Source organism: Delphinus delphis, chromosome 2 (assembly GCF_949987515.2).
Source record: "Delphinus delphis chromosome 2, mDelDel1.2, whole genome shotgun sequence".
NCBI lineage: Eukaryota > Metazoa > Chordata > Mammalia > Artiodactyla > Delphinidae > Delphinus > Delphinus delphis.
Window position 1 is genome coordinate 74,332,735 of NC_082684.1, and position 23,888 is coordinate 74,356,622.

Sequence of the window (23,888 nt, forward strand, 5' to 3'; positions counted from 1 at the left end):
AAGGGAAGAGAACAATGGGGAACGGGAGAGGGAAGCCTGGAAGGAGGAGCAGAGGACCGGGAGGGAGAGGAGCGGTGGCACGGGGAAATGGCGAGCCGGAGGGAAAGGACGTGGCCGGGGTGCGGGAGCTGCAGCTGGCGGGGCCGGGGGCGGGGCCTCATCTCCATCTCTAACGGCTGTGAAATGAGGTTAGCTCCATTAGAGGCGGTGAGAGTGTAACGAGATCACACTCATTAGGGCTGGGCCATCCCAGTAATTACCACCACCCCAAACACGCCCGCGCCAGCCGGGCCACCGAGCACAAACAGGCACGCCAGGCACGTGGCAGCACACCCGCACAGGACACCACTTCTCGCTGAACGGGAAGCCCAGGGCCCACGCGGGTGTAACCGAGAGCCTCGGGGAGACCCTTCACTAACCCCGAAGAGGTGCCGGGACAGGGCTACACCCAGGCCCTCAGCCACACACACAATAAAAAGCAATAAACATACACGTACACCCGAACTCGGGGAATAAGACACATGGACGCGCAATTATCGTTTCCATTTATTGATCACATGCAAAGTGCCAGTCTCAGTAATGATCGTCTCAACGGGCACAACTCCAGGAGGAACTATTCCCCATTCTACTTATGAAGCAACAAGCTTTAAGCAACCCACCCGAGGACATTTACATCATAGGGAATAGAACTAGAATTTGATTCCAGGTGTCTGACCTTAAAGGCTATGTTTTAAAATAATACCATACCGTTTTTTCTGAAGTTCATATGCTATTAAGAATACACATGTGTAGACTTCCAACTTTCAGAGAGGTTATCAGAAATCTGATACCCACCACAACCCCGCCCCCAGCAGAGAGAGAGAGAGAGAGAGAGAGAGAGAGAGAGAGAGAGAGAGAGACACACACACACACACGCGCGCGCGCGCGCGCGCACACACACAGAATGGCCAGGGCCCGTGCATAGACTGCAATGCGAATAGCGCCCCCTGGAGTCGCACAAAGCAGTGGCCTGTTCTGGCCCATCTTAACACTAACTGGGAGAAGGCCATCTAACACTTTCAAGCTCAAAGGAGAGCATGACAGCACATATGCTCAAAGCAACACACATAAGAGCAGAGTAACACACTCAGACTCAAGGATCTCATTCAGAATGCTTACCAGCCAGAGCTCAGAAGCTTACAAATTAACTTGAGAGCAGAGCACTGGGGTCAGGCTACCTGAGGCCAATCTCAACTCTATTTTCCAAGTGTTAGACCTTAAAAATTACATAACCCATCTAACTCTTTCTATGTTTGTAAAATGGGAATGAGTAGCTGTATGTATTTTATCAGATTGTAGTGGAGGATTCGGTGATGTGATGCTTCCAGAGGGCTCAGCACAGTGCCTGACACAAGGTAAACATTTAAAGATACTATTATTATTATTATTAGTTGTTGTTGTTGTTTTAATAGTATTTAAACAGAGTCATTACTATCACAAGGGTTCATGCAGAATCAGAGAACCAGAAGGATTTATTTATATACACAGACACTTACAATGGTATCCTTCCAAGTAATTCTAGAAGAATCGCACGTAATTCTTTTCAAGCTCAGGGAGATCAAAGGTCTTCCGCAGAGGTCCCCCATGCCAGGATCAGATAGGATCCTGAATCTAAGTTCAAGGGCACAGCTCCCTGTCCCCTGGCTCTGGAGTGCTCATACAGAAGAAGGGTTCAGAGCTGGCTTTGCGTGGTTATCTAAGCCTGGGTCTCTCCAGTGCACCTACAAGATCACACAGCTCCACACTGCTGTCCTAACACTGTGGCATCATTGAGGGAGATGCACTGGCAAGAGGCTCCACGCCTCTCCACAACATCCTCTCCTCCAGCAGCAGACATACTGCAGCACATCTCAACAAAGCCACACAAATGTGGATGGATGTTCTCTGGTTGTGGTTTTAATGCACAGCTTCCCTTTTAGCCCTGTCTACTCCCTCCCACCCCCATCTTCTTCCTCTCAGCCTCTCCTTTCTCCTCACACCCCACCCAGTTCCCCACCCACCCACCTTAAGCATCTCGCTTGCTCCATCCCTCTCACTGGGGACAGGCCACCTGCCCAATCTGCTGCCAAAACTGGGAGCCCTCAACGAGATTCAAGATTCTCCAAGATTCGGTATTTACATGTACAGATCGAGATCCAGCTCCCCGCTCCTTCCCTCCCTCTCCCTCCCTTCTTCCTCCATCCTCTTCTCTGCCTTGGCTGTCTTTCTTTACCCTCTATGATACTCCTTTTCCTGCCTGTCTCATTTCCTGCCATTCTTATTTTCTCTCTTTAGGACAAAAATTCTCTTGCACAAAGTAAACACTCCCCAAGTATTGGGGTGCCAGGGAGATGTCTAGGAGAGATAGGTAGAATTAAAATGGAGGAATAGGAGTACCTTTTTTTGTTTTCTTTTTAAATACAGAAGGTAAGCTTTAGAGACAGAGAAAGTGATAGTTTTAATGCAAGGAGAGGCCATAATAGTTCTGATGCAAGTGTGAGCCTGGGCAAAGCTTCCAGTCTCTGGTTTGGGATAATGGGATGTCTCTAGACGCAGCAATCAAGAGGGCCTGGTGAGAAATGAAGTCTGCTGCTGGGCAGACTAGATTTAAATCCTGCCCGCCAAAGAATCTGCCCTCAGTCGAAAAGGGCAGAGATGAGAGGATGAGTCCAGGTCAAGAAGGGGCAAGACAGAAGGAAAGCGTCAGCCTAGCTGCACATACCTTGCTCCCCTCTTGGGGTGGCGAGGGTGGAGAGCCAGAGAGAAGGAAAGAAACTGACCTGATAGACACCAGTATGGGCCCTTTTCACATGTTACCTGTACTAGTCTTCACAACAGCTGGGTAAGGACAGCGGTGGCAGCTATGTGATCTTGTAGGTGTACTGGAGAGACCCAGGCTCAGATAACAGCACAAAGCCAGCTGTAAACCCTTGTCCTGTAAGAGCACTTGGGAGTGAGGGCCAGGGAGTTTCCAGGTGAGAAAACAGAGTGGATAAGTAACTTACCAAGGCTGCACAGCTGGTGAGTGGCGGGGAGCCAGGACTGAACCTGGGTCTAAGTGAATCCATAGCCCATGTTCTTCCACTGCCTTAGAAAAGAAATCTCACCTGGTTAGAGTTTATTTGCTGTTGGTGCCGACTGATTCCCCCTAATGTGGGCACACACACTCCATCTTTCCTGCTTCTCTTCCCCTCCCCTCTGTGGCTGCCTCTTAAAAGCAACAGGTTGAAACCGAAAGGGGAGAAGGGCAGGGCAAAGTTAGTGTGGAAGAGGGCAGGCTGGAGGCAGGGATTTCAGAGAGAAGAAAGAAAAGGTCCCTAAAATGGGCTCCAAGGAAAGAGGATAGGTGGAACAATTGGAAAAGTGAAAGGCAAAAATGTCTGGAGGGCTGGGGCTTGGAAATCACTGTATGCAAATTGTAAGCAAATGTGCCAGTGTCCTCTGGCCGACTTTGCTGGGGAAGACTTTGCCCTGTCGTTGGGTTTGAAGAAAAGAAAGGAGAGGGGGTTTTGTTTTTTATTTTAAGAAGGGGAGCTGGGAGGAGAAAGCCAGTCTGTCCCTGCGGGCCTGTCCTCTCCTCGGTGATGTTCCCTCCATAACCACTAGGGGGCAGTCGTGTCACTTTTCCACTCCAGCTCTGCCAGAGGTGGGAGGGGGCTCCAGCCCAGGGGAGTCCTGGTCTTGCTGGGGCTCCAGCTCCAGAGGAAGTGCCCCTGGCCAGCTTTGCCTCCAGTTCTACAGGCCCCACGGCCTGGCGCCTCCTCGGTGAGGGGCACATTCTTCCTTTGCTCAGGCCTCACTTCTTTGGTCCTTCCTTTGCCCTAGCTCCTTTGGCTCCTGTAATTCTCGGGTTCTGAAGTCTCAGAGTGTTGTCTTTTGCGGTCTCAGAGCCCGCCTTTGCAGCTTTCCACTTCACATCCAAGCCTTTCTGTCCCTCTCATAACGTCTTTCTTTGTAGCTCTCTGGGTCCTACTGTCTGTCCTGAAGCCTCCTGGTTCCCTGGCGTCTTCCTGTTCTAAGTACGGTACATTTCAAGAAGTAGGAATTCTTGTCCAGCTACTTACAGGGTGCTTTTCTGCCCACCTCCCATGGAAGAATATCTCAGTGCAGGGATTATGTTGATGGGGCAACAAGTCCCTAGCTGAGCTTTGAAAGAAGTAGCACTGCCATCCTTTCCTTCTCTCCTTGAGGAATAGCAAGGGACCTGGGTCTGGACAGAGGAAGAGGGCAATACCCCCCAAAAATCTCTTCTGTTTCCCCATAGCTTTCTCTCCATTTTCCCTTTCGCCTCACGCTGTGAGGGAAGGAAGCATTAGGGAGGGTGATGGAGTGAAGGGGCAGCAAGGGAGCTCTGGAGGCTGAGGGCCATTTTGGAGCTAGATGATTCATCTTAGGGGATGACTACACCCTCAGAACTCTCCACCCTCCCCTGGCTCCAGGCCTGCCTCCTCCCATCCCCCTCGGTGGCAGCAGCCTTGTAATTTAAAGCTCTTTCTGTCGCCTCTAATGTGATCCTCTCGTTTTATTGACTCTCTCTGCCGTCTGTGGCGCCCCTTCACATCAATCTCCGCTCTAATCACACCGCCACCACTGCCTGCTCTGTCTCCCCTAACCCCTCTCCTCGCGGGCCCCCGGCCCTCGCCTCTACCCAGGTCCTTCCTTTTGACTATCCCCCCACCTCCACCCTACACCCGATCCGCCCTCTTCCTCCTTCCCTCCTCCACACGCAGGAATGCCAGGGCCTTTAAGGGCTTGCCTTCTCCCTTTCCCCACGTCTAAGGTGTACCCTGAGGGAGAGGAGATGCCCTTAAGGAAAGCCTGGAACCACAGGAAGAATGACAGTGGTCTGAGGGAGAATAAGACTCTGGGCCTGGTCGTGGTGCGTGGGAACCTGTCTCCAGAAAGAGATGAAAACTGAGGTCAAGGTAGGAAGAGCAGAGAAAGGGACACAGATTCAGAGAGGGACAGAAGAAAAGACAGAGGCGGAGGAAAATGGAAGGAGGGGGGGAAAGTGAAAAAATAATTGCTGCAGTTCAAGGTTTGTAATAAATAGTGGGTGATGGGAGAAGCACAGAGAAGAGGGGAGGGGAGTTGGTGGCAGTGGGGGGAGCGGGAAGAGAGGCACTGAGGCAGAGATAAATTTGCAATTGAAATTCTTTCCTGTAGAGGGGGAGGGGAGGGGGAGGGGGGGAAAGAGATTTGCAATTTTAAACAGCTTCAGACCTACCCTCCCTCCGCTGATCCAGGTCTCACCCACTAGCTAGCCCAAAGCTAAGCTCCTTTGGTTTCTAGCTAGGAATCAGCTGTCTTTTTTCCAGTCCTGGGAAGTAAAAGCTTTGGAGAGAGGATTTGGGGCTTAGGTCTTCCTAGCCCTCCTCTGCAGTTTGATCTACAGTTGTGATTCGGGAGCCAGAGAGAAGTTGCTGACGGATGTGAGGTGGGCCAGCACGGGGAGAGCACCCACCAGGTTCAGCCCTCAGTGTCAGGGCCCAGGAGGGGCCGCTCTTGCCCGGTCTCAGTTCTTCCTACCAGGTGAGCCCCCATTATGGGGGTGACAGTGGAATGTCAGGCCCTCACACTCCAGCACATGTATCTCCCCACTTCCCCCGGCACCCCAAGGATTCCATAGGAAGAATACCTCTATCCCACAACTTCAGGGCTTCTGCTTTCTGGTTATGTAAGATAACTGCCCCCCCCGCCCCGCCCCCCGTCCAATTCCTTTACTTCCCTGTTAGTTCTCCACCCACCTCGGCCCAGGTGCTGATTTGCATTTTCATTAGCATGCAGAGCCAGCCCCTCGCGGAGCGCCTTAATGGCTCCTCCTTCGACTTCACGCCTGGCTGGCCCCCCAGGAGGAGGAGGGAAGTGGGAATGGGGGCCTCCAGGCTGAGTGCGGCCAGACCAAGGACCCATTCCAAATCAGGGAATCTGAAGGTGAGGGTTAGAGGCTGCCCAAGGCGGGAGAGGCCACACCACTTCCTGGCAGCACTCTGGCCTGAGCGCTAAAGGTTTAATCGTTCGATATCTGCTGATAATTGAGAACTGAAGAGGAGTCAGGCCACCTGGGACACTGGGAGAAGCATGGGATGGTGAGGCATGGGGGAACTGGTGAGTTTGAGGGGAGACCAAGGTAAAAAAGCGGGTGGGGCTCGGTAATCCTGGTCAGCTGGAGGCAGCTCGGGAATCCTGACTTCTAGACTTCGGGAGGCTCATTTCGCCAGTACTGTGTCTGCGGGGCAGTCCGGGTAGATGGAGGAGCCCAGGCCACAGCTTTGGGGTCCAGCTCTGTGGCCGCCAGTCCTTTTCTAGTCTCACCGCCTTGGAGCTTGTGACAATCAGCTAATTCAGCCTCTCTTTCTTGGGTGCCTCACCCATAAAATAAGGTTGTCGTGAGATTAAATGAGATAATTGATTAAAGCAGTTAACACAGTGCCAGGGCCATGCTATACGTACCTTAATGTTATTGCTGTTACTTTTTTTAATCCCTGGGGAGGAGGAGGGGTGCGGCTCATCTCACACAAGCCATTGTCTTTCAATTGGCCAGAAGCTCTTCCACCTGTGATGAGAGATGGCTATGGAACGCATCTGAGAGCAGCATGGTGTCTGCAGGCCAGAGGAAAGTCACTGTGGCCTCTCTGGCAAGAGGACCTTGACTTTGGGAAACTAACTCTTCAGGGTATGGAAAATCTGAGGGTCTTTCCCAGAGCTGATTTATTCAACAGACATGTATGGGTATGTGGCAAGCATCTTTCTCGGTACCAATGATAGGGCAACCAATAAAGCAGAGTTCCTGCGCCCATGGAACTTAGTTTCTAGAAGGGAGAAATAAGGAAACCAGGAAATATCAGGTAGTGATGAATCTCTGAAGAAAATACCCCTCCCCACCCCCCATCCCCCACCCCCCACCCCCCCCACCCCCACCCCCGCCGCCGGTTGTGTTAGCTTCTGTAGAGAGGCGAGGCCTGTTGGAAGAGGTGCTATTTAAGCAGACACCGAATGACAAGGAGCCACTGGGCAGAAGTCTGGGGGAAGAGCACTGCAGGCAGAGTAAACAGCTCGGGCAAGCTGCTAAGGTGGGAATGAACTTGGTGTGTTTGAGGAACCAAGAAGGTCAGTGGGCTGGAGTTAGCCAGCCAGGTGGGGTGGAGAGTATTAAAGATGTGTCAGAAGTAGGCAGGTGCCAGATCAAATAGGCCTTTTTTGTAGATCAGGGAGCAGAGTTTGGATTTTATTTACAGTGCAGTGAACTCACTGATGGGTTCTCAGCAGAATATAGTATGGTTTACATTTTGAAAGGTGATTATGATGCCTGAAATTTGCTTTAAAACAATACAGGAAAAGGGGAAGTGGGTGAGGATATAGATGAAACAAGATTGGCCATGAGTTAACAGCAAGGTCCTACTGTATAGTACAGGGAACTATATTCAATATCCCGTGATACACCATAATGGAAAAGAATATAAAGAAGAATGTCTCTGTGTGTGTAACTGAGTCACTTTGCTGTAAGCAGAGATTGCCACAAACTGCACTTCAATTAAAGAAAAAAAAAGATTGGCCCTGAGTTTGGAGACTGTTGAAGCTGGGTGATGAGTACAAACGGGTTCCTCATATTGTTTGGTCTATCTTTATGTATGTTTGGCATTTCTCATAATTGAGAATTAAATAAAAGATCATTCTGAGCGGAAGGAGGGGCAGTAGTGTAAGTGGAGGCCAACGTGGAGTCTGTTGCACTCGTTCAGGCAAGCGACAGTAATGGCTTGGGCTAGGCTGGTGCTGACGGAGACGTGGATGAATGGAAGGCGGAGACGCTCGCATGAGAGGGTGCTGTCGAATTGCCTGCCTGTGGGTGAGAGGGAGGACACTTTGGGTTTCTAGCCTAAGCAACCAGATAAATGGTGGTACCAAGTTTTGAGATCGGGAAGATGGGAAGAAACAAGTTCAGGGCAGAAATAAAGAGTTCTGATTCTGGACATGTTCACTTTGAAGTCTGTTAGACGCTAAGGTAATGAAGCTTCAAGCTGGCAAATGGGTGCTTGAATCCGGCGCTCAGGGAGGAGGGTGGGGCCGGAGGATCCGGAGAATCTACTGCCTGACTGGGTGTCTCCGCTGCCACCTCACAGCTCCGCTCTCTCCGTGTCTCCCCCACAGGGTCCTGGCTGTCACGCTGAAATGAACCCCCAGCTCTCCTCCGTCTGCCATGGCCACCCTTAACTCGTCCTCTACCGCTGGCACCACCCCCTCCCCTGGGCACAATGCCCCGTCCCCGCCTCCGGACACCTCCTCCCCCCGCACCCCCTCTGATCCTGTCACCAAAGATCCCCCTGCGGCCCCCTCCGCCTCTGAGAGCATGAGGTCCTCAGAGCCCGGGGGGCAGCCCCTGGAGCCAGGCTGTGGCCTCGTCCCACCAAAGGAGATAGGGGAGCCCCAAGAGGAGCCTGGCCGTGGTGCCTCCCCGCCAAAGGGCCTGGGGGCGGAAGAGGGGGAGGGAGGAGGAGGGCTCCCTCCTGTGGACCTGAGCGACCACTTAGTCTTCACGGCTGGCGGTGAGGCCTGCTTAGTGGCCAAGCTGTCCCTGCCAGGTGGCAGCGAACTCCCGTTACCAAAGGGCTTCCCCTGGGGTGAGGCAGGCATCAAGGAAGAGCCCAGCCTGCCCCTCCTTGCCCACCCGCCCCCTGTACACCTCACTGCCCTTCACATCCAACATGGCTTTGACCCAATCCAAGGCTTTAGCTCTTCTGACCAAATTCTGTCCCACGATACCTCAGCGCCATCTCCGGCCACCTGTGAGGGAAGGGATGGAGCCTTCTGGAGCTACCAGCTGGCTCCAAACCCACCTGGAGATCCCAAAGATGGCCCCATGGGGAGCAGGGGAGGAGACCCCAGGGCACTCTTCTGGCTCTGCCTCCCGTGCCGCCTGGGTTTCGGCAGGCCCCAGGCCTTTGTGGGTCACACACAGTCTCACGGGGTGAAGCTAACCGCTGCTCAACACCAGGGCCTGCCAGGCAACCCAGCCGTGCTCCGGGAGGGGGACGAGGGCTGCGTGGCCCTCCTGAGCTTCCTGGAACCACAGCTGCCTGCTCACGCCCCTTTAGAAATACCCCTCGACAACAGCAGCGCCGTGAACATGGAGGCCCACGCGGCTCAGACCGAGGATGGCCCCGCCGCGGCCGAAGCCCAGGCCCCTGTCCTGCCCGTGGAAGAAGACGTGGCCCTCAGCCCGCCCTCCCCGCTGACAACCCCAGCCGCCTGGAACCCCAGCCCAAGCCAAGCCAAAGAATCGCCGACGCTGGCAGGCGAGGCAGGGCCAGGTTGGTTCCCCGAGGGGCAAGAGGAGGATGGAGGGCTCTGCCCCTCGCTCAACCAAAGCTCACCCACCTCCAAGGACGGGGGCGTTCTCCCTGCCCCAGTGGGCTCCCCCGAAGACCCCGGTGACCCGCCCCAGCCCTATCGCCCAGCCGACGACTACACCCCGGCCCCTGCGGCCTACCAGGGCCTCAGCCTGTCCAGCCACATGGCTCTGCTACACTCGCGCAACTCCTGCAAGACGCTCAAGTGTCCCAAGTGCAATTGGCACTACAAGTACCAGCAGACCCTGGATGTGCACATGCGGGAGAAGCACCCTGAGAGCAACAGTCACTGCAGCTACTGCAGCGCTGGGGGCGCCCACCCCCGCCTCGCCCGGGGGGAGAGCTACAACTGTGGCTACAAGCCCTACCGCTGCGACATCTGCAACTACTCCACCACCACCAAGGGCAACCTCAGCATCCACATGCAGTCCGACAAGCACCTGGCCAACCTGCAGGGCTTCCAGGCGGGGCCGGTGGGGCAGGGGAGCCCCCAAGAGGCAGCGCTCCCGCCCCCCGCGGGGGACAAGGAGCCCAAGACCAAAGCGTCCTGGCAGTGCAAGGTGTGCAGCTACGAGACCAACATCTCCCGCAATCTGCGCATCCACATGACCTCCGAGAAGCACATGCAGAACGTCCTCATGCTGCACCAGGGGCTGCCGCTGGGGCTGCCGCCGGGGATGGTGGGGCCAGGCCCCCCTCCCCCAGCAGGGGCTGCCCCTGCCACCTCCCCTGACCTCTTCCAGTACTTCGGACCGCAGGCCCTAGGGCAGCCTCAGGCTCCCTTGCCTGGCCCCGGGCTGAGGCCAGACAAGCCCCTGGAAGCCCAGCTGCTTCTCAATGGCTTCCACCACCTCGGAGCACCTGCCCGCAAGTTCACCACAGCTGGTAAGCTCCCTGGGTGTTCTCTTTTCCCTTCCTCGGGGCCAAACTCGGTTCCCTGCTTTCTCCCCAGGGCCAGCCCCGCCGCTTAAATAACCCCAGCTCCCTCAGCATCCACCCCTCCCATTCCCACACAGCAAGCTGACCCTTCCCTGTTCCTTCCTGGGGCCACTAACCTGTCTCTGTCCCGTAGCCCCCGGCAGCCCCTCCCCGGATGCCCACCTGCCTCAAAGTCAGCTTCTGGGCCCCTTGTCCGACGGGCTGCCTGCCTCGCCGCCCCCAGATGACAGCCCATCCCTGAAGGTGTTCCGATGCCTCGTGTGCCAGGCCTTCAGCACAGACAGCCTGGAGCTGCTGCTCTACCACTGCAGCGTGGGCCGGAGCCTCCCGGAGGCCGAGTGGAAGGAAGTAGCTGGGGACACCCACCGCTGCAAGCTCTGCTGCTATGGCACCCAGCTCAAGGCCAACTTCCAGCTCCACCTCAAGACCGACAAACATGCTCAGAAGTACCAGCTGGCGGCCCACCTGAGGGAGGGTGGCGGGGCCATGGGCACCCCCTCCCCAGTGCCCCTGGGAGACGGGGCTCCTTATGGGTCTGTCCCCACCCTGCACCTGCGCTGCAACATCTGTGACTTTGAGTCCAACAGCAAGGAGAAGATGCAGCTGCACGCCCGGGGTGCGGCCCACGAAGAGAACATCCAGATCTATAAGGTGAGAGCAGGGCAGGAAGGGTCTGGGATTTGAAGGGCACAGCACAGAGCCTGAGGGGGAGAGGAGAAGGGGATGGGGCTGGAGCAAGGAGATGCAGAGTGGGAAGGTGATGCGAAAACCCAGGGGGGCGGGATTGGAGAAAAAAGGCCAGGGCACCAGGGGAAAAACTATTTGGAGACAGACGTGGAGAAAGACCAAAGGACGGTGGACTCTGACCAAGTGACTCCGGTACTTTATTCAACTTTTCTGGCGTTTGGGACTAGCGGGAGGGTTCTGTGTCTGCTCAGTCCATCTTGTCCCCAGAAGTTCAAGAGGATGGAACCAGATTCCATTCATATACTAGGAGGGAGTCCAGGATTGGTAGTAGGAAGAGGAGGAGACGGTGGAGAAAAGGCAGTCACACTCAGGTGGCCAAAGGAAGGAAGAGGAGAGTCCAAGAAGGAGGAAGGGGTGTCGGGGTGCTGCTGGTCAGGCCCCCCGGGGAGGCAAAGGGGCCCCCAGGACCTGGGGGCGTCCATCTGTCCTTCTGTGCCTGAGCAGCCTCCCTCCCGTTTCCAGTTTCTGCTGGAGATGGAGGGGGCAGCGGCGGGGACGGAGCTGGGGCTGTTCCGCTGCCTGCTGTGCGCCTGGGAGACGCCCTCCCGCCTGGCTGTGCTGCAGCACCTGCGCGCCCCTGCCCACCGCGATGCCCAGGCCCAGCGGCGCCTGCAGCTGCTACAGAGCGGCCCCGCAGCCGACGAGGGGCTCTCAGCTCTTCAGAGCATCCTGAGCTTCAGCCACGGGCAGCTCCGGCCTCCCGGTGAGGAAGAGGGGACTGGAGAAGAAGAGGTGGGCGGGGAGGGCAGCGAGGGCGGGAGCTGGGGGCCCAGGAGAAAGTGGCACGGGGACGAGAAATGGGGCCGTGCACAGTCCAGAGCAAGCGGAAAGGCGCTGGGAAGGCTGCTGAAACTGGCTTTTAGGAACACTGGGGCAGCCGAGGGAAGTGGGGGACAAGAGGCTGTTGGAGGAGGAGGCAGAGAAGAGCAGGGATTTTGCTGGGTGGAGAGGTAGAGCAGGAAGGGAGGTGAGAAGGAACCACCCAGTGATTCCGAGTGGTGACTGTGTGCTGGCAAAGCTTGAGGTGGGCGGGAGGCGGGGCGTGTGTGGGGTGTGGCAGCAGCTGGTCAGAAGGAGAGGAAGGGAGAAAAACAGAGATAGAATCAGCTTTGGGCTGGGCCAGGACTTGTCAGAAGGAGGTGGGAGCTGGGGGCATGGCCCGAAGGCAGCAGGATGGGAAGCCCTTGATGAGCTCCCCAGCCTCTTCCTGTCTCCTAGGAGGTCTTCAGTCCGAAGGCTGGGCTTAGGGTCCCCCTTAGGCAGCTGAGGTTGTACGAGAGAGACTGGGCAGAGCCCGCCAGGCACCATTGACCCAGAGGGTGCAGAAGAGCCTGGAAGGGGCTGTGAGAGCTGGGCACGGGTGTCCGGGCTTTGCAGAGGCTGGCGGTGGGCAAGGGTGAGGGCAGGGGCAGCAGGAACCAGGAACAGGCAGCATTGACTGGTGCTAATTGAATTGCCAATACACTGGCTGGAGTTAAGTGCCGGAGGGGCCCAGATCAATAGCTATAGATCCTGGAGCAGGACTGAATGGAGTTAAGGAACTTTAGCACTTTAATTAGGCCGCCACTGAAAATAAATTCCTACACATCTGTCAATTCTTGCTTGAGTGGTAATCTCCTCTCCCAGCTAGACCTGCCGCCTCCTGCTCGCTGCAGCTGCTTCCTTTCAACCTCACCTGCCCTCTTCGGCGCCCCTCACTCTACATTTCTGGGCTCCCTTCTTCCAGGATCAGTCAAGACAGGGAGCTGAGTTTGGTCCTGTTTCTATCGCCTGCTGCTGGACCTGTTCCCTCATCTTTAATGACGGGGCTAGACTCGCAGAGATGATTTCTTAGGCTCTACCAGTTCCAACACTGTAATTTCCCCCCTCATCCTCTGTATTTCTTTTTGGCGGCTTTTTGTCCTCTCCTGCCTATTGACTCATCTATCCATCTTCTCCCTTTACTGCCTGGCTGCTTGTCCTGCTTCTTCTGCCCTATGTCCTCCCTCCTCTGCCCTATGTCCTCCCTCCTCTGATGCTTCATCCTTTTAAATTGACTCTCTCTTCATCCTACACAGGGAAGGCTCCTGTCACCCCCTTAGCTGAGCCACCCACCCCTGAGAAAGAGGCCCAGAATAAGACAGAACAATTGGGTGAGTTGCTCATCTGATCCATTTCTTTCTCCATCCCTTGCCCTCCTCACCCCCCAGTCCTAATATTATACATTCTGAGATGCTCATGGGACCTTGTGGTAATCCAGACACCCAGCAAGGCCTCCTGTGCAGAAGGAGCTAAAGTGATCAAAAGAAAGGGCTCATCAGAGGGAAGGGAGGCGGAGCCACAGAAAGCTGGGTGCTTTTGCCCTCTGGCCATCCCGCAAACCCGGGCTCAGCCCTGCCAAGCTCCACTCCCTGTACTGAGCGCAGTCTGTGCTTCCCTGCCCTTTCTCCCTTTCCCCAGAGCCCACCCCTACCTTGGAAGCCCTCTGCTACAAATCAGGTCATCTTAAGGGCCGGGGGTCTGCGAAAGGAAGAGGGAGGGGCTGTCAGAGTCTCTTAATCTCTCCTTTCATCTTCAGCTTCTGAAGAGGCAGAGAACAAGACTGGCCCTCCTGGAGACAGTGCCGGCCAGACCACGGTCAGAACCGGGGTAACTGGGAAGATCTTGGGGGAGGGTGTCTAATTTTACTGAGATCTGCTCATATCCTAAAGGCTGAACTTCTAATTAGTAGGTCTTTAAAGACAAGAGATTTCAGACCAAAGGCAGATCTAATTTTATCATGCTTGTGACTTACGTCACTCCAAATACATTTCAGAAATTGCACCTAGGTCCAGTTACCGGATGTGAGCACCAGCTGAGCCGGCCCTGAGGGGTGGAGCACAGAGGGAGACAGAATGAAAAGAGAAAGGCAAAAATAAAACACTAGCTGCTGCCCAGCTCTTTATTCCTGCTGGGAGCAGAAAGACGTGAAGTTCATCTTCTACAGAGAACCCCGAGCCTGGGTGGAACTGCCCTGGCACCTCCTTCCTCAGGCTAGAGGAACTGACCCAGATGATCCACGCAGACAGGAAGCTCTGCAAGTCTCCGAGTGGCTGACCTAGGCAGGGCCCAAGAGTAGCTTAGCTCTGTGGCCTGAAAGGGTTCATTCTGAGGGGATTCCCAGCCTTTGGTCTTGAGGTGCCACCCTGTGCCTCCCAGCTCTCCAAACCGGACTGCAATATGCCGTGTGTACTACGACTGCAAACTGCTGCAGTGACGGCTTATGTCCTCAGCTCCCCTGCCTCCTAACTCCTGTTCCAGCTATCTGCTCCCAGGGCTACGGGTGCGTTAAGATGAGCGTCCGAATACCTTTCCTTTACGGCCACCCCCTCCCTGACATGCGGGCCTGGACCAGTGGCACAGGCGACAGGAGAGGAAGTGCAGGCTGACAGAAATGCAGGCTGCAGGTCAGGCAGTCAGGTGACTGAGGCGGAAGTAGGGGGGCCTTCACGCCCCACCCTCTGGAGGTACGGGCGGGAATGCGCCAACAGCGCCAGGCCAGAATTTTCCAGGGCCACTGGGGGAGCTGTGGTGTTTGTTTACATTAAAAAGGGAAGGGGAGAAAAAGGCAGGCAAAGAAAGTAGGAAGGAGGGAGAAAGAGCCGGCTTCCGAGCAGACAGGTAGGGAGCGCCCCGCTTAGTCCAGGGACCTTGGAGAGGCAGAGTGGCAGGGATTCAGGAGCCTCTGGGTCCAGGAAGTGCCAGAAGCAAGGGGAGCTATTTCACGGAGGAGCACAGGCAGGGTGGGGGCAGGTAAGAAAAGAAAACTAAATCAGAGGAGGTAGGTACAGGGCCGTCCTGTCGGCTGGAGAACGGAGTAGGGCAGCAGCGACAGGGGAAGAGAGAGGCCAGGATGGAGGGAGAGGGCAGGACAGAGAAGGCGGGCCAGCCGGGGCAGCCCAGCCTAGGCCTTTGTCCCCGTCCAAGTGAAGCGAGGGAGGAGCTAGCTTTCAGGACTGGGACTCCTCCTCCAGCAGGGGTAGGACCAGGCTGTGTCCGGGTGAGTGGTGAGTCCCACCCCTCCCTGACACCTCCCCCCACCGCCTGTGTGCCCCAGGTGTTCTGCTGTCCATACTGCAGTTTCCTGAGCCCAGAGTCCAAGCAGGTGAGGGCGCACGCGCTCTCCCAGCACGCAGTGCAGCCCAAGTACCGGTGCCCTCTGTGCCAGGAGCAGCTGGTGGGCCGGCCTGCCCTGCACTTCCACCTCAGCCACCTGCACAACGTGGTGCCCGAGTGCGTTGAGAGGCTGCTGCTCGCGGTGAGTACGGGCTGGGGGGCAAGGCAGGAGGGGAGGCAGAGGCCGCGGTGTCCGGGCAGCTGTGTGTGCTGAGGGGAGCGGCTCTGCGTGGATCTGAAGGTGGAGTTTAGAGCTGGAGGGAACCTCAGAGCCGAAACCTGTCCAGAGCCTCTACTCGCTGGGGAGGAAGCGCCCTTGGGTCCTGAGAGGAGCTGTTCCACAGCAGGCACGGCTGCCGGACAGGACAGGCAGCAGCCCAGGCCCTCCCCTCCGTGGGGAAGGCAGAAGTTAGGTGGGAGGTTTGTCCACAGAGGAGGCTGGAGCTGGGCAGGTGGGAGGTTTGTCCACAGAGGAGGCTGGAGCTGGGCTGCGCACAGACACAGGTGCAGAGCTGGGGGGTCTGGGGTAGCGGGACGGTGGGGGAAGTCACTGGGATCTCTTCCATCGCAGGCCACAACTGTAGAGATGACCTTGACGACCAAAGTGCTGCCTGGGCCCACTCTAAGCCCTCTGGGGGACGGCCCAGAGCCCCCCGCTCCCGGGCCAGAGTCTGTGCCCAGCAGAGACCAAGCAGCAGGTAAGGAAGGGAGGGCAGACCTCCCAAGGTGGCAGGAAAGGGGACCTGGATTCCTCGGACCAAGAAGGTCTAAAGGCAACTGAGGCAAGGATGAGTTGCCCTAGATATTGAGTGGGTGGGGTCTGACTTAGACAAGGTTCCCTTCTCACTGCGCCCCCTTCTCTCTCCCCTAGAAGGCCCTCACCTGACCCCGGAAGCCAGTCCCGAGCCTCCTCCTGAGCCTCCCCTGCCCTCAGCCGAGGCCCCAGACAAGCCCATGGGAAGCCCTGACCAGCCCCCTTCTCCAGCCCCGTCTCCAGCCCCTCGGCCTGATGCCCAAGCTGACGAGGTAGCTCCTCCACCCGCCACGGCTGAGGAGGAAGAGGGGGCTGGCGGGGAGCCCCGCCTGGCAGAGCCAGCTCCGGCTGACTCTCGCCACCCTCTGACCTATCGGAAGACCACCAACTTTGCCCTGGACAAGTTTCTCGACCCTGCCCGGCCCTACAAGTGCACTGTGTGTAAGGAGTCCTTCACGCAGAAGAACATCCTCCTGGTCCATTATAACTCGGTCTCCCACCTGCACAAGATGAAGAAGGCTGCCATTGACCCCTCCGGGCCTGCCCGCGGGGAAGCCGGGGCCGCGCCCGCCCCCGCCGCTGCCACAGACAAGCCCTTTAAGTGCACGGTCTGCCGCGTCTCGTACAACCAGAGCTCCACCCTGGAGATCCACATGCGCTCCGTCCTGCACCAGACTCGCTCGAGGGGAGCCAAGACGGATGCCAAGGCCGAGGGGCCAGAGCGCGGCCCAGAAGAGCCCAAGGAAGGCGAGACTGAGGGGGAGGTGGGCACTGAGAAGAAGGGCCCTGACCCTGGTGGCTTCGTGTCTGGTGGACTGCCCTTCCTGTCCCCTCCCCCACCTCCCCTGGACCTGCACCGATTCCCAGCCCCACTCTTCGCCCCACCAGTCCTGCCCTCCTTCCCTCTGGTGCCCGAGTCCCTGCTTAAGCTCCAGCAGCAGCAGCTGCTCCTGCCCTTCTACCTCCATGACCTCAAGGTAGGGCCCAAACTGGCACTGGCTGGGCCCGCGCCCCTGCTGTCCCTGCCGGCCGCCACCCCTCCTCCCCCGCCCCCTAAGGCCGAGCTGGCTGAGCGAGAGTGGGAGCGGCCACCGGCGGCAGAAGAGGGGACCGAGACGGCGCCCAGCTCACCCCCCCAGCCAACACCCAACGAGGCAGCCCGCACTGCAGCCAAAGCCCTTCTAGAAAACTTTGGCTTTGAGCTGGTGATCCAGTACAATGAGGGGAAGCAGGCTGTGCCCCCTCCCCCAACACCACCCCCACCCGAGGCCCTGGGGGGTGGGGACAAGCTGGCCTGCGGGGCCTGTGGGAAACTCTTCTCCAACATGCTCATCCTCAAGACACACGAGGAGCACGTGCACCGCCGCTTTCTGCCCTTTGAGGCCCTGAGCCGATATGCCGCTCAGTTTCGAAAGAGCTATGATAGCCTCTACCCACCCCCGGCAGGGTCCCCCAAGCCTCCCGATGGGCCTCTGGATTCACCTGCTCCCCACCTGGGCCCAGAGTCTGAGGCAGGGGGGGCCCGCCCCCCTGAGGAGCGAGGCCGGACAGCAGGACGCTGGCCCCCAGAGGAGGAGGAAAGCTCCAGAGGGAATCTTCCTCCCCTGGTGCCTGCAGGCCGCCGCTTCTCCAGAACCAAGTTCACAGAGTTCCAGACCCAAGCCCTGCAGTCTTTCTTTGAGACCAGCGCCTACCCCAAGGACGGAGAGGTGGAGCGGCTCGCGAGTCTCTTGGGCCTGGCTAGCCGTGTGGTGGTGGTGTGGTTCCAGAACGCCCGCCAGAAGGCTCGCAGAAGCGCCGGCGACGGTGGGCCTGTGCCCAGCGGGGGAGGCACTGGGGGAGCCTCTGGCTGCCGGCGCTGCCACGCCACCTTCTCCTGTGTGTTTGACTTGGTGCGGCACCTCAAGAAATGCTATGACGACCAGCATCCGGAAGAGGAGGAAGAGGCAGAGAGAGGGGAAGAGGAGGAAGACGCAGAGGAGGAAGACGCAGAGGAGGAACAGGGCCCAGAACCCCCAGCCGGGCCTGAGGGCCCATCACCAGAACCTCCAGACAGGGAAGAGCTGGGCCAAGCAGAGGCCACAAAGCCAGGAGGCAAAGAGCCTGAAGGGAGGGCCCCTCCCTCGCCCTCCCCCGTCCACGCCTGTGACCAGTGCGCCATGTCTTTCCCCAGCCAGGACCTCCTGACCAGTCACCGCCGGCTCCACTTCCTGCCACCTGTGCAGCCCAGCACTGCCCCCCACCTCCTAGAGCTGCCCTTGCTGGTGTTTGGGGAGCGAAACCCTCTGGTGCCAGGCACTCCACCAGTGCCAGGGCCACCCCTCAAACGGAAGCACGAGGACGGTAGCCTGTCACCCACGGGCAGCGAAGCAGGGGTGGGTGGGGAGGGTGAGCCCCCCAGGGATAAGCGCCTGCGCACCACCATCCTGCCCGAGCAGCTGGAGATCCTGTACCGCTGGTACATGCAGGACTCCAACCCGACGCGCAAGATGCTCGACTGCATCTCCGAGGAGGTGGGGCTCAAGAAGCGAGTGGTGCAGGTCTGGTTCCAGAACACCAGGGCCCGGGAGAGGAAGGGCCAGTTCCGAAGCACCCCCGGGGCAGTGCCCAGTCCGGCAGTCAAGGTCCCCATCACACCCAGCCCTGCACCCTTCCCCAAGTTCAACCACTTGCTGGGCAAGGTGGATGATGGGGCTGGGAGGGAGGCCCCAAAGAGGGAAACACCCGCTTTTCCCTACCCCACGGTCACCCCTGCTGCTGGGCCTCTGCCTTTCCTGCCACCTGGGAAAGAGGCCCCCACTCTGACACCAGAGCCACCTCTACCTCTCCCACCGCCCCCTCCACCCAATGAGGATGAGGGCCCAGAGGAACCGTCTAAAGCTTCTCCAGAGAGTGAGGCTTGCAGTCCATCTGCAGGGGACTTAAGTGATTCGTCAGCTTCCAGCCTGGCTGAACCAGAGTCCCCTGGGACTGGAGGGACCAATGGGGGCCCAGGAGGTGGGGCTGGGGTCCCAGACGGAATGGGGCAGCGGCGCTACAGGACCCAGATGAGCAGTCTGCAGCTAAAGATCATGAAAGCCTGCTATGAAGCCTACCGTACCCCTACCATGCAGGAGTGTGAGGTGCTGGGGGAGGAGATTGGGCTGCCCAAGAGAGTCATCCAGGTCTGGTTCCAGAATGCTCGTGCCAAGGAGAAGAAGGCCAAGCTGCAGGGGGCAGCAGTCGGTGGGGCTGGGGGCAGCAGTGAGGGCCCCTCGGGAGCCCAGCGCACCGACTGCCCCTACTGTGACGTCAAGTATGACTTCTATGTCTCCTGCCGAGGCCACCTCTTTTCCCGCCAGCACCTGGCCAAGCTCAAGGAGGCAGTCCGAGCCCAGCTGAAGAGTGAAAGCAAGTGCTACGACTTGGCCCCAGCACCCGAGGCACCCCCCGCTCCCAAGGCTCCACCTGCCACCACACCCGCCTCTGTGCCCCTCGGGGCTGCCCCGGCTCTGCCTCGCCTGGCCCCGGTCCTCTTGTCCGGCCCAGCTCTGGCCCAGCCCCCGCTGGGCAGCTTAGCTCCTTTCAGCGCAGGTGAGTGAGAGGTTGGGAGAAGCTGGACTTCAGAGGGCATCTCCCTCTAATGAGGTGCCCTTCCTTTTCCTTCTTGACTCCTCCCATCTCCAGTCTCCTCCCTGGCCTCCCTGTGTTTCCAGCTGGTGGGGTAGAGAAGGGAGGAGAGGGAGCATGGAGGCCAGGCGGTGGGGACGCATGAGTACGTGGCTGGAGGTGGCCTCCAGCAGGAAGGATGGCAGCGCCAGGAGGTGGCTAATCCGCACTCTTCATCTTCCTAGGCCCTGCAGCCTCCTCAGGCCTCCTTGGCCTCGCCACTTCGGTCCTGCCTGCTACCACAGTGGTCCAGACTGCTGGCCCAGGCTGCCCCTTACCTCAGAGACCTATGCCCGACCACACCAACACCTCCACAGTAGGCACCACTGACCCTGCCCCAGGCCCGCCTACTGAACCCTCTGGGGACAAGGTCTCCGGTGAGCGAAAGCCAGCTGCAGCCCCCGCCAACTCCTCTACCGATGCCCTCAAGAACCTCAAAGCATTGAAGGCCACTGTCCCAGCCCTGTTGGGGGGCCAGTTCCTGCCCTTCCCGTTGCCCTCTGCAGGGGGGGCCACGCCGCCAGCTGTCTTTGGCCCCCAGTTACAGGGGGCCTACTTCCAACAGCTCTATGGCATGAAGAAGGGACTGTTTCCCATGAACCCCGTGATACCTCAGACCCTCATCGGACTGCTCCCCAACGCCCTCCTCCAGCCACCGCCCCAGGCCCCCGAGCCCATAGCCACAGCGCCTCCGAAGCCGCCTGAACTGCCCGCTCCGGGGGAGGGGGAGGCCGGGGAGGCCGATGAGCTGCTGACAGGCAGCACGGGCATCTCCACCGTGGACGTGACCCACCGCTACCTTTGCCGCCAGTGCAAGATGGCATTTGACGGGGAGGCCCTGGCCACTGCTCACCAGAGATCCTTCTGCTTCTTTGGGCGGGGCTCTGGGGGTTCCATGCCCCCCCCACTGCGGGTGCCCATCTGCACCTACCACTGCCTGGCATGTGAGGTGCTGCTGAGTGGGCAAGAAGCCCTGGCCTCGCACCTGCGCTCCTCGGCCCACAGGCGCAAGGCGGCCCCGCCCCCAGGGGGCCCACCTGGCGCCGCCACCAACGCCGCCACTGCCGACACGGCTGCTGTGGCTTTTGCCAAAGAGGAAGCAAGATTACCTCACACGGACTCCAACCCAAAAACTACTACTACCTCTACACTTCTAGCTTTATAAACAGATAAACCAAGACACGGGGGCAGGGAGGGCCCCGGGGCTCCTCTTACCCCAAGGGGTGTCTGGTGGGAGCTCAAATCCCTAACCCTACCCTTGGCCCTGCCCACCCCCCTGGGAATCTCTCAGTTCCCACCCTCAGTGGGCTTCACACACCCCACCTCCAGCAGAGTCCTGCCTCCTCCTCCACCCCCAGACACACCGATCCTTCACAAATCCTTGCCCCTTGGTCTTCACGGCCAACACATCCATCTTGCCATCTCGATTATTCATTCACATCCACCCTGCCCACCAGACACAAAATCTATCCTTGGTTTCATCTTCCTACAGCCTCTTTCCTACTGAATTCCCAGTCACCCTTCCAACTCCTATAAACACACAAATATGTTATCCCATGCTGTTCCACTGACTGAGAAAACACCAAAAAAAAAAAAAAGAAGAAGAAAAAGAAGAAAGGAAAAAGAAAACCCAAGACAAGGAAGGGGGAAGGAAAATAAACTTTGCCACTCCCCCTTCTCCTTCCTACCCGCCTCGTCTAGAGCGCCATACCGCTCACAAACTCCTTCCAAATACTCAGTTGGCTCCCAAGGTTGGAGCCTGGGATGGGCAGGGAGCCCACGAAACTCTAACCAAACTGGAGGTCAGCGGGGAGAAGTGCTCCCAGCTCACTCTCCTCACACCCCTCCCTCCTCGCCTGACAGGGGAGCCCCTGTGGCCTGAACTCTAGGGGAAGCCGCGGCCAGGAATCCCTCTGCCAGCCCCGACCCTGCACCCTGGAAACTGCAGTAACTTATTCTCAAAGGCTTTAAACACAGAGATCCTCTCAGCAGCCGTCGGCCTGCCCCTTGTCCCAGCCCTGCCACGTGGCGGTCCAGCCTCCAGGACCGGCGCTGCCCACCAACGGCAAATCCAAAGTTCTTTAAAGAAAAACTGAAACACACAACCAAAAAAAAAAAAAAAACCACGAGTGCGAGAGAGAGCACGCACACACGTGCGGGAGAGAGATGGAGAGACCAGAGGAATGAACTAATGAAAAACAAACTTGGAAAACACAGGAAAAAAAAAAAAAGAAAAAAGCCTGAAAACTCTCTCATCAAACAAGTGGTTTTTTTCCTGTTTGTGTCACTCCCCACCCCACCCCATTTTAAGGGTTCAAGCGTCTTTGAACCACCTTGTCTCTGGAAGATCAAATGGCTTTAAGTCCTTGCCTGGGTTCAGTGGTCCACAAGACTAACGGGAGTGCAGCCCTGCCCTGGCTGTGCCCGGCCTCAGAAGCAGGAGCTGGTAATGGGGAGAAGAGCCTGGAGGCTGGGGAGAGAACCCCATCCTTGCCCCCTGAATTGAGTATTTATCAGGACAGGTAACAAACATCCCCTCATTCTCAGCTGTGAGTTACAAAAGTCAGTGTCACTGAAAGTAGCTTGGCTGTCTCAGGAGGAAAGGGGTGGACTAGGCCGGGCAGTCTGGTTTCTGGATCTTGGGTATGCTTCCCTTTCATGTAGCTGCCACCGTTTCCTCTCATTCACTTCTTTCACAAACCTCTCCTCCCATTCCCTTCCTGGCGCCCCCTTCAGATTTCTGGCACTTCTTGAACCTTTTTGCCTTTGTGGGGACCCTTATTCCCTGTCTGTGTTCTTCCCACACCACCCCATCCTCTCCCCCTGCTTCCTCCGGCCTGGCCCATCTCCTCCAGGAAGCAGCAGCTGCTGCTGGAGGTACCCCCACAACACACACACACAAAGGAGTCAGGGCCTCCCTATGAAGCTCATGGGGTCTCGAGCTGATGACAGCTAAGGGGATGGATGGGTGGGCAAGGAGATGACCGAAGCACAAGGTGAACCTTTGATAGAGTGAGATCACCAAGGGAACCAACAGATGAGGAATGCGCTAGAAGAGGGTTCCCACCTCTAACCTCGTTGTCTCTGTAAGCATCAAGTAACTGTGGCAACTCCAAAGCCCAGCCACAGTGGCACTGGGTGGAGACGCAGGTGTTTTAGCAAAGAAAAGCCTGCAAAAATTTCCCAGTCCTCCAGGTAGTCTCTCCTACGACCCTTGCCCCAAGACCTCCCCCTTCTAGGTAGTCTCCTTCCAAACTCTCTGGCTGCTTCTACTACCAGGATCCATTTCATACACGCGAACACACAAATTCAGCCAGCCCTGGGATTTAGGTTTCCTGGCCTGTCACTCTGTTCCTTGAACATGTTAATACTGAAGCAGTGGCTTATGTGCAGAAAAGATAGGAGGAGAGAAAAGGGGAGGGAAAACTTAGCTCAGTTCCTAGTCTCCATATGCTCTGTGAATCTCACTTCTGGTCCCATTCATTTCTAAAATGAAAAGCTCCTAACCTAGCACATCAGGGGTGGGGTGGATTACTTATTCTGATGATGCCAAAAATGCCAGTTACAAATACAAGCAAGAAGAATGAAATTGCCCAACCATGGGCTTGCTGTTGCTGCTCCCACCTTTCCCCCACCTCAGCATCTCTCGTGCACCCCTCCCTCCCTCCCTCTCTATCCTTTTCTCTCTCCTGTTGAAATTCTGTGTATAAAACTATTTTCTTAGCAGCATGTGTATGAGGAAAGAAGCTTTTTCACTCTGTGCTTTCTGGGAATGTGATATGTGTATAAAAGTTGAAAACAAACAAAGAAAAATTAGAGAAAAAAAAAACAGGAGAAAAAGAGGGAACGTTTTAAAGAAAACCTTGGCAAACACCTTGCATGGGATGATTAGAGGTGTGGTTTCATGCATTTTAGGGATTTACAGCCAGGGTAGGTTGGCTTTAGTTTGAACTATGAATATCTTCACCAGGAGTTAATAATCTCTTACACCCAGATTCCCTGGCGTGGAGAATCCCATGTACATTCACAGTCGTGGACTAGAGCTGACTGAGTAGCTGTCCTTACCAGGAACCCTATAACCTGGGGGACAGAAGAGCCTGGCCAACTGCTGACCTAGGTCAGTCAACGTGCTTCTGGAGGGTGTGCCGTTCCATGTTCCCAGTGGCTGGAGCATTCCTCCCTGACCCCTTCCTGAGACCACAATCCTCAGCAGCAGCACTTCTGCACTGGAGATCCAGTGAGTGGGTGGCTCCTGTGGACAGAGGCTGAGTCGGCACAGGCCCACGCAGAATGCTAGAGGT

The 23,888-nt window shown here is 57.2% G+C and overlaps 2 protein-coding genes across 2 annotated transcripts in view; one reads left to right on the plus strand and one right to left on the minus strand.

Moving 5' to 3' along the window:
• The window catches only part of THTPA (thiamine triphosphatase), a 41,908-nt gene that overhangs the window by 12,489 nt on the left and 5,531 nt on the right, over positions 1-23,888 (minus strand). The window lies entirely within an intron of this gene.
• On the plus strand, positions 8,201-21,681 carry ZFHX2 (zinc finger homeobox 2). Its single transcript, XM_060004816.1, has 9 exons — positions 8,201-10,250; positions 10,438-10,955; positions 11,514-11,754; positions 13,109-13,183; positions 13,609-13,667; positions 15,127-15,327; positions 15,757-15,883; positions 16,057-19,512; positions 19,773-21,681. Exons 1-9 carry the CDS (start codon positions 8,216-8,218, stop codon positions 20,750-20,752), a joined length of 7,692 nt encoding a protein of 2,563 aa, XP_059860799.1. The 5' UTR covers positions 8,201-8,215; the 3' UTR covers positions 20,753-21,681.

What these genes read in the sequence shown, in the direction of transcription:
- ZFHX2 (XM_060004816.1), top strand. Translation starts at nt 8,216, where the DNA reads ATGGCCACCCTTAACTCGTCCTCTACCGCTGGCACCACCCCCTCCCCT. An exon ending in CGGGCAGCTCCGGCCTCCCG is followed by an intron (nt 11,755 to 13,108) that starts GTGAGGAAGAGG and finishes CATCCTACACAG; the next exon opens with GGAAGGCTCCTGTCACCCCC. An exon ending in ACAGTGCCGGCCAGACCACG is followed by an intron (nt 13,668 to 15,126) that starts GTCAGAACCGGG and finishes TGTGTGCCCCAG; the next exon opens with GTGTTCTGCTGTCCATACTG.